Here is a 9,769-nt window from a genome sequence, read left to right on the forward strand (position 1 = left end):
TTCACCTTCTGAAGTTTACGAGGGTAGTAGAGGGTAGTAATGAGCACTGCCAAGCTTCTTTCCACTTCAAACCTAATGAGGAGCTAATGGGTCTGGGGAAGGTGGAACCTGGACACACAACCCCGCCCTGGCCCCTGTCAGGGCAGCTGTGGTAGGGGAACACAGATGTCTGGAATAAGAAGGAACCTCAGGAGGGAGCTGACCCTGGCTATGGATTGGGGAGCAAATGAGCCCACAGTCCTCAGGGTCTCTGAATGCCAAGAGTCAGGTCCACGTGCAGAGATGAGCGTTTAGAGATCCAGAAACGTGTGAGCATACACACTCATGCCAATACACATGCCCATGCCCATAAAGGCATAAACATTCTGGCAGGTACACAGATGTACACAGGCACACACAAGCACCCTCACATAGCCACACTGGCACAAATACACACTCCCGCAGGCACTTGCACATACACGCAGGCAGCACACAGGTATACCGGAGCGAGAACCAGCCCAGATACACAAAAGCCCATGCCCAGGCCCCCACCCCGCTGAAGGGAAACGTGCTCAGACACAGCGCACATCTGCACACGCTCAGGTTCCTTCGCACACACACTTGCACTCTCACACAAACAGCTGCCCAGGCCATTTGAAAGTGCCCCAGCTGGCCAGCCAGCTAGGCATTCCCGCCTAGCTGAGGCCCGGGCCCTCCCCCTGCCCCGCCCACCCCAATTGTTTGTATAAATTCCGTCCCGGCGCCCCTTTCCCGCACAGCCAGCCAGCCTGGACACCTGCACAACCTTCTCTCTCTGCCCACTCCTGGCAGACCCCTCGGGAGCAAAGCGCACCAGCGAGCAGCATGGGTAAGGAGCGGGGCTTCTGCCCACCGTGCGCTACCCGCCGCTGGCCCGCCCTCCACCAGGAAGTGACCGAAAACCTGGAGCGGGAGCTGGTTAGCGGAGGGAGCTGCCCGGCTCTGCTCCACCGTCGCCACCCCACCCCCACCCCTGCATTTCCCAGAACCAAAGTTCTGGAATCGTCTGTCTGGGAAGGCAGAGGGACTGCTGGGAAGGGTGACCTTGGGCTCCCACCCAGCTCCCCAGCTGCAACCTGGGACCAGGGCGCCTTGCTGCAGCTGAGAAAATACATATGGGTGAGGGCACTTAAGAGCGATTGTACAGTCTCTGACAGTTACCATGGGAGACTGACAACTCTGATTCAGCCCTAGGCCAGCTTCTCACTGCAGGGACTAGGGAACCCGGCCTTCCCTGGCCAGGGTGCTCTCTAGCTATCCTGCCCCACCAATCACTCCAGGAGGGAGGTCAGGGAGCCCCCACACTCTCTTAAAACGGGGGGCAGGGGAGAAAGGCTGTTTCAGACTGTTTCAGTGCCTCCACCTTCTCAGTCCTCCAAGTCTCCAAGCTCTCCTATTCCCCTATCCGGGGAGTTCTTGATGTCAGGCTGAGGAGGAGCCTGGGTCTGCTTGGGAGTATTGAGGTTCTTGCCTCCTGGGACCTGGCTCTTTCCTGTGCTGGTGGAATGCCCAACAAGCCAGCCTGGCTTTGGAAGAACCCCTGGGCTCATCTCAAACCCAAAGATAGTCAGAGATGTTGCTTGAGATGCTTAAGATAGATGCTCCCCCAGAAAGAGGACTGATGCTCAGTGGAGTCTGAGTGGCTCACAGGGCCTGACCCTGACTGGGAGAAATGCTGTGGGTGTTGGGGCATGGGGCACTTGGGCTCTGGGATGGGAGGATAGTGCTTAGGGGCAATACCTCCTTCACAACACACCTCCTTCATACCTTTACTTCTCTCTCAGTCTCTGGCTTTGCAGTTTTTGTATCTCTGTCTTGATGTCTTGGAGTTGTTTTTTGTTTTTTTTTTTAATATTTTTATTTATTTATTTGGCTGCATGGGGTCCTAGCTGCAGCACCAGGGGTCTTTTAATTGCAGCGAGGGTTCTCTAGTTGTGGTGCATGGGTTCCAGAGCTGTGGGCTTAGTAGCCTTACTGCCTACAGAATCTGAATTCCCCAACTAGGGACCAAACCCACATCCCCTGCACTGCAAGGCAGATTCTTAACCAGTGAACCACCAGGGAAGTCCCTTGAGGTCTTGGAGTTTTGAACTTCCTTCCATTCTGTTTCTGGCAACCTCCTTCCCCTCCCCCTCACCTCCTGTGCCAAATCCTGACATAGCTTGGTTGTAGAGCTGAACAAGTATTAATTCCTTGGGGCTGGGCCTCACCTGTCCCAGACCAGCCCAGCCCTCTCTCTGGGCACCAGGCACTGCCTTGGATCTTTGGCACAGCTCTACCCATATTTATACAATATTTCTCGCCTGAAAGTACTTCTGAGTACTTTGTCTCGTTTGGCCTTCACAGCCACTTAGAGAAGAAGGTGAGGTATTATTAGCCCTTTTAGGCAAAGGAGAGAAAATGGAGAGAGTAGATGTCAAACCTGGACCTTGAAACCACACTCTGGACTCTCCACTGCTGTTACTGCCTTTCAGACTCCTAAGTCATGTGGCTGCTGCAAGTAGGGGACCTGGCTCCCTGGCTGAGGGCCTGAGCCCAGGTACCAGTGGAGGTTGGACTCTGGAGCAGTGGCCAGACTGGCCAGGCTCCAGGCAGGGAGGCCGTGTCAATCCTGTGAACTCCACTTCAGGGTTTTTTTTGGCCTACAGCTCCCTCAGTTTATTCCTCAGCCCTTCCTCCAGATTAGGCCCCAAATCCTGATGCTTAATGCCTAGTGGTAGCCATCCTTGTCAGGGACTGACTTTGGTTCCTGACTGTGGTCCCCTAGATCCACGTGGCTTCTCTTGCCAGACTTCAGGAGACAAGGAGGGCCACCTCCTACAGCTCTGGTGGTTGGGCATCTGAACTCTCCAGGGTTGGCTTACAGATAAACCAAGTGGATGGGGCCCACACAGGGGTAGAAACTGGTCTAAGGATCTCCAGCTGGTGTCTGTCCTGCAGCCTTGAATTTCAGCCTCCTAACTTCCCAGACTCTTGGTTATATAACCCTAGCGCTGGCTGGCAGCCTGAGGTTCAGGACCCAGAGGGGAGGGAAGCAGGAAGTATCCGAGCTCCTGACTTAGATGCCTTTCAAGTGAAATGAGATGAACAGGTGCCACCTGAGGGCTGTTCCTCAAGCACAACCAGGGTTTACTGGCTGCTCCCAGGCAAGTACACAGCCTCATGCTTGACTTCAACTCCTGGTTTATTTCTCATACAAGCCTACTGTGGTATTCTTATTACCCTCTTCTTTCAGATGATGTGAAAACTGAGGCCAAGGAGGTAAAGTGATGTGTCTAAGTTCCCATGGCCAGTCAGTGACCAGCTGAGATGGGGACCCAAGTCAATGTCATAACCATTGCACCACACAGCCTCCCCTGCACGTACCCTTCTCCTGCCTCCCCTGGGTCCTGCTTGAGGGTCTGTCCACCTTCAAATATATCTCTGCAACTCTTCCCACCACTCCCACACACTCAGGAAGGTCTGGAGGGGACCTGGGACGGTTCCTCTGCCTTGGCCAGTGGCGGGATGGGAGGACTGGGGGGTGCAGCATGTAAGGAAGAAGACTTCGCCCTCCAGAGCATGGGCCAGCCAACAAGCCCCATTGTTTCCACAGCGACCAAATGTGGGAAGTGTGGACCTGGCTACCCTTCCCCTCTGGAGGCCATGAAAGGTAAGTGTGAGAAGGCTGAGATCCAGCATCCCCAGGGGTGGGCAAGCCAGTGCCTATTACTGACCCTGTTGCTGGCACACCCGGCACTGGTCTGGCCCTCCTCCCCAGCACGTCACCCCCACTGCCTGCTTTCTACCCTCTAGGACCCAGGGAGGAGCTTGTCTACCTGCCCTGCATTTACCGAAACACGGGCACTGAAGCCCCGGATTACCTGGCCACTGTGGACGTCAACCCCAAGTCTCCCCAGTATTCTCAGGTGAGGTGGCGCTTGGACACCAGCGGGCCCTAAGACCCCCTCCTCTAGATTGCCCTGACAGTCCCCTCCCCACTCCGGCCTCCTTCACCCTCCCTGGGTCTGGTTGTTCAGGTTGCTCATTGCACAAGAGCACCCCCCCCATGTGCAAGGTCAGTGCTGGAATCAAGGCTGTGCTCTGCTGCCAGCTGCAGTGGGTCCAGGGGCCCCTTTTTGAAAAGCACACAGAGGCATGGTCTGGATAAGCACCGCCCATACCCGCTCTCCTCTGCTAGGTCATCCACCGGCTGCCCATGCCCAACCTGAAGGACGAACTGCATCACTCAGGATGGAACACCTGCAGCAGCTGCTTCGGGGACAGCACCAAGTCGCGCACCAAGCTGGTGCTGCCCAGCCTCATCTCCTCCCGAGTCTATGTGGTGGACGTGGCCACCGAGCCCCGTGCTCCAAAGCTGCACAAGGCACGTCCTCTGCCCCAGCCAGCTCTGAGCCCCTAATGTGCTCAGCACCTGGGGCAGCCTATGGTCAGGAAAGCCGCCCCTACAGCAGCTGCCTCGGGCTCCTGAGCAGGGTCAGGCTCAGCCGCAGGGAGCGGGGCTGGACTTTGGAGGAGAGTTACCAGGTGTGCTGGGTCATTGTCACCCAGGGGCACCACAAGGGAGGAAGGAGGCTCTAGTTTTTCACTCTGAGCTGAAGGAGCCATTTCTTCCCCAGTGAGTTAGTGAGCCCAGGGTTTCCCTTAGGCGGAGCCTCTGATCCCTCCTTTCAACACTTTGCTGAGTGCCCTCTTTGTGCCAGGCACTCACTGCTGGCTGCTGGTGATACAGAATTGACACTGGCATCCTCCCAGCCTGGGAGGAGCTTATGGTCTCAAAGGGCTGTGAATGCCCTCAAGACTGGGGAGGAATGGGAAGGAGGGAGGAGAGAAATTCCAGCTTTCTGCCAGAGAGTTGTCAGTCTCTCTGACGCCGCTGCTGCTCTGCAGACTGAACCTTTGCCATATTCCTACAGGGAAAATTGTGTCCATGTTTGAAAGGAAAAGAGGGTGGGTCAGCAAATAGAAGTGTGGGAGGGGAGGAGTAAGGAGTGGAGACTCCTGGCCCTGTTGGTTTCTGACATCATTCCTTACCCCTCTCCAGGTCGTTGAGCCCAAGGAGATCCATGCCAAGTGTGACCTGGGCTACCTCCACACCAGCCACTGTCTGTCCAGTGGGGAGGTGATGATCAGTGCCCTGGGAGACCCCAAGGGCAATGGCAAAGGTATTGTAGGCACACCTGTGAGGGAAGCACATTCCAAACTACGGGAGGGATGGAATGACCTTCCAGGGAGAATCAGAGGGTGGATCTCATCCAATGTTTAAATAATAATCATGTAACTTTGGTCTTCCCAGCTGGCAGTAGTGGTAAAGAACTTAGCTGCCAGTGCAGGTTGACGTAAGAGATGTAGGTTCGATCCCTGGGCCGGGAAGATCCTCTGGAGGAGGGCAGGGCAACCCACTCCAGTATTGCTGCCTAGAGAACCCCATGGACAGAGAAACCTGGTGGGCTGGAGTCCATAGGGTTGAACACAGTCAGACAAAACTGAAACAACTTAGCACATATGTGTGTAACTTCAGTTGTTTCAATTATTTTTATGAGGATGAGCCTTGAATGATGAATTCACTTACAAGTTCTGATCTGCCATGGGGAATGTGAGAGAGTACAGACATGGCCTCAGAAAACAGATACATTTAATATCAGCCTTCCCGAATTCAAGAGCAAATCTTACAATCCTTGGGATCCTTAATTATCATAGCTACTTGTTCACTTATGGTGTGATCAATAGCTTTTACATGAAATGTCTACTATGCGCCAGACATGACCTACGAGATAGATGCTACTGTGATCCCTGTTTCACATGTTAGGAACCTGGGGTGCAGACTGGTTAAGTCAGCAGCTATTAAGTAGCAGAGCTAGAACTCAAACCTGGCACTGTGGCTCCCCAATTATGTCTTAATCACTGTGGTGTACAGCTTCTCTCCCAGCCTCACCTGTTTCACCAGAGCTTTCCATCCAAAGGGCTTGGAGTGAACTATCAGTTAAGGTCATGGATGGCCTTAGTGATTACTGCATTAGATAGACTGCAGTAGATTACTGCATTAGACGGCATTAGATCAAGGTTACTACATTAGACTCCATTTAACTGCTTTTTCCAGAAGACAGGTTGCATGACATTCCAAGATTTAAGAACACTTAGGAGTAGACATCTATTTACATTTGCAAAGAAATGGCAAGGTGTCACAACCTACTCAGCTAAGGAAAAACATAGTGGGCACTCGTGTCGAATTACAAATAAATAGCATTTTCTTTGTCTAAAAAAAATGTAGTGAGCAGAATGGAGTTTAGACTCTGGCAGGAATCCTACACTGAAAGTAGGAGACTGGGCAGAGGAAGCATAGGGTACAGTGTACTAAAAGATCCTGGCACAAGGGAGGAAAAATGAACCCTTTGGTCTGGGAGAGGGATGAACTGATGAGAGGCAGGAACACCAGAGCAAGTCCCCACCTTTCACCTGGCCTTCTGGGTGGGACCCTTTGGACAGGTGGCCAAATCCACCTCCTGAATCTAAGGACCTGGCACACCCAGTGGGAGAAGGGGCACCAGGCGATGGGCTTGGAGTCTCTTGGACAGGCCTGGGGTGAGGGCTGGATGCAGGTCCTGTCTCCACCACCTCTACCTACCACTCGACTTTCCTCACTGCTCAGGGGGTTTTGTGCTCCTGGATGGAGAGACATTTGAGGTGAAGGGGACGTGGGAGCAACCTGGAGGTGCTGCGCCTATGGGCTATGACTTCTGGTACCAACCTCGACACAATGTCATGATCAGTACTGAATGGGCAGCTCCCAATGTCTTACGAGATGGCTTCAACCCTGCTGATGTGGAGGCAGGTGAGAATCCCCCGTATACCCATGGGCTGGCTGGAGCCTGCTCACATGAACCCCTGCTTTTCTCTTCCAAACCCCCACTCTCCAGCCATCTTATTTCCCTCATGTGGATCCTGGAACCTTGGGGTGATGGTATAGGATGTGCTAAGTGCTCTGACTTGCTCAAGCATCCTTCTGATCCCTCCAACCCATCTTTCATCCTTCTACCCTGGGCTGGGCCCCAGCCTTGGCCCAGGCTCTCCTGCCCTGATCCTGATTCCATCTTTCGGCCGCATCTCCACCCTAGGGCTGTATGGACAACGCTTATACGTGTGGGACTGGCAGCGCCATGAGAGGGTGCAGACCCTGACTCTGCAGGACGGTCTCATCCCCCTGGAGATCCGCTTCCTACACAACCCGGCCGCTGACCAGGGCTTCGTGGGCTGTGCCCTTGGCTCCAACATCCAGCGCTTCTACAAGAACCAGGTGATGTGAGCTCTGGCCCTCTCCTCCCAGCAGTCCTGTCAACTCTTTGCCAGCTTCCATACTGTGCCCTCCCTTCTCCCTCAGGGTGACCCAGGCCTCCTCCTCCTCTGGCTGCACCAACCCAGACTTCCCAGGAATTAAAAATAAGGCCACCTGCCCTGCCTCTCTTCTCTGTCCTAGGCTAATTTCTCCCTAAGCCCCAACTGGCCATATTCATTCATTCATTCAAAAAATATTTAGTGAGTCAGGCACTGTGCTAGGGCTTCCCAGGTGGTGCTAGTGGTAAAGAACCCACCTACCAATGCAGGTAGATGTAAAGAGACATGGGTTTGATCCCTGGGTTGAGAAGAACCCCTGGATCAAGGCACAGCAACCACTCTAGTATTCTTGCCAGGAGAATCCCATGGACAGAGGAACCTGGAGGACTGAGGTCCGTAGGGCCGCAAAGAGTTGGACACAGCTTAAGCAACTTAGCACACACACACACACTGTGCTAAGTGCTGGGAACACAAAGGGAAAGCAGACATGATCCCTGCCTTAGGAAGGTCTGCATGGGAGTTAGACCCTAGTGGCAAGACCCTATACCTGCTGTCTCTCTGCAGACAGTACACTCTAGGGAGACCTAGACCTGACACTCATCACCCGACTCTGACGGGCTCCCCTCTCTGCCTCTTAACCCCAATGCAGGGAGGCACTTGGTCAGTGGAGAAGGTGATCCAGGTGCCCTCCAAGAAAGTGAAGGGTTGGATACTGCCTGAAATGCCAAGTGAGTGCTCGGGGGAGCATGGGAATTGGAATGTTGATTCCTGGGTTGGGGAACAAGAGTCCCTAAAGCCTCTGGACCCCACCCCCTACCCCCAGGCCTGATCACTGACATCCTGCTGTCCCTGGACGACCGCTTCCTCTACTTCAGCAACTGGCTGCACGGGGACCTGCGACAGTATGACATCTCTGACCCCAAGAGGCCCCGCCTCGTGGGACAGGTGGGGTCCCAGCAGGATGGAGAGGGAGGGAGGGAGGAAGTAGATATCTAGACATGAGGCAAAGGGTACAAAGTACCTGGGGGATGATAAAGAAGGTACAGGAAAAACAGAGATGGGGGCTGAGGGATGCTTGGGCCAGAACCACAGGGAATCGTGGTTGCACATGGGGAATGTGAGGAAGTGAGGTGCTCTTCCTGGAATGTCCTCACCGCCCACCACTGTCCTCCTTTCTGCTCTGCACCTCCCCATCCAGATCTTCCTCGGGGGCAGCATTGTTAAGGGAGGCCCTGTGCAGGTCTTGGAGGACCAGGAGCTAACGTGCCAGCCAGAGCCCCTGGTGGTCAAGGTGAGGCTGTCTCCTCTACAGATCAAGGGTCCCTCAGATCCCTGCTGGAGAGGTATGGGGGAGAGGGCTGGGCCGCAGCTGAATATCTCTCCAGGTTTGAGTGGTGCCACTGATTCCCACGACCTGTATGTAACCCTGGGGTCTGACCCCTGCTTTTCCCAAGGGGAAGCAAGTGGCTGGAGGTCCTCAGATGATCCAGCTCAGCTTGGATGGGACCCGTCTCTATGTTACCACATCGCTGTACAGTGCCTGGGACAAGCAGTTTTACCCTGATCTCATCAGGTAAGGAGACAACCTGAGCTCCCCTCCCAGCCCTCCTCTCCCAGAGGGATTGGGCTTCCTGAAGACTCCTCAGCTCCCCTTGCAGACTCTGCTCCCTCCTCAGGAAGCCCTCCTCCCTCCACCAACACTTACCTAATTTTGATGGAAAGAGAGGTGGCCCCCTCTGACCTCTTTCTTCTCCTGCCCTGTCTCTACCAGGGAAGGCTCTGTGATGCTGCAGATCGACGTAGACACAGTAAGGGGAGGGCTGAAGTTGAACCCCAACTTCCTAGTGGATTTTGGGAAGGAGCCCCTTGGCCCAGCCCTGGCCCATGAGCTCCGCTACCCTGGGGGCGACTGCAGCTCTGACATCTGGCTCTGAAGCAGCCCCCCAGCCCCCCGACTCCGGCTCCTAGCTGCATTCCACATTTTGAACCCTCCATTCTGCAAAGACCTGGCTTCACTCTGCTCTCTCAGCCTCCGACCCTTAGCAGCTTCTCCTTTTAAAGCCAAACCCAGGCTGGTGACATGTAGTGAGCCATGTCTCCATCTGCCTGCCACGGCCACAAGCCGCTCACTGTGCTGTTTTTACATGAGCTGTTGGAAATGATTTTTCTAAGAAATAAACTGGTGAACCTCTTCCTGAGATCACTTTGTCTCTGGGGGCACTGGGCCTATGGCTCCTCCTCTGTTGACCCGTTGTATCTTGCACAGGAAAGTCCTGAAGAGGACCAAGGGGTGGGGTAGTTATGATGACTAGTTCGTGCCAATGATTACAGTATGATGCTATTGGTGCCAAAATCTCACTTTTATGGCCAGATAGAACCTGAAGATTTTGAAGGCGGTTGTCACAAGGAGAGCTGGCAG

The 9,769-nt window shown here is 54.2% G+C and overlaps 1 protein-coding gene across 1 annotated transcript; it reads left to right on the top strand.

Annotated features, from left to right (window-relative positions):
* The first annotated feature begins 711 nt into the window (after positions 1-711).
* Positions 712-9,542, top strand: SELENBP1 (selenium binding protein 1). The gene is made up of 12 exons (XM_006055107.3): positions 712-847; positions 3,614-3,670; positions 3,814-3,926; positions 4,199-4,384; positions 5,063-5,183; positions 6,668-6,850; positions 7,134-7,312; positions 8,000-8,078; positions 8,174-8,295; positions 8,549-8,641; positions 8,805-8,923; positions 9,122-9,542. Exons 1-12 carry the CDS (start codon positions 844-846, stop codon positions 9,282-9,284), a joined length of 1,419 nt encoding a protein of 472 aa, XP_006055169.1. The 5' UTR covers positions 712-843; the 3' UTR covers positions 9,285-9,542.
* Positions 9,543-9,769: the final 227 nt, after the last annotated feature.

The sequence above is a fragment of the Bubalus bubalis genome, chromosome 6 (assembly GCF_019923935.1).
Source record: "Bubalus bubalis isolate 160015118507 breed Murrah chromosome 6, NDDB_SH_1, whole genome shotgun sequence".
Classification (NCBI taxonomy): Eukaryota; Metazoa; Chordata; class Mammalia; order Artiodactyla; family Bovidae; genus Bubalus; species Bubalus bubalis.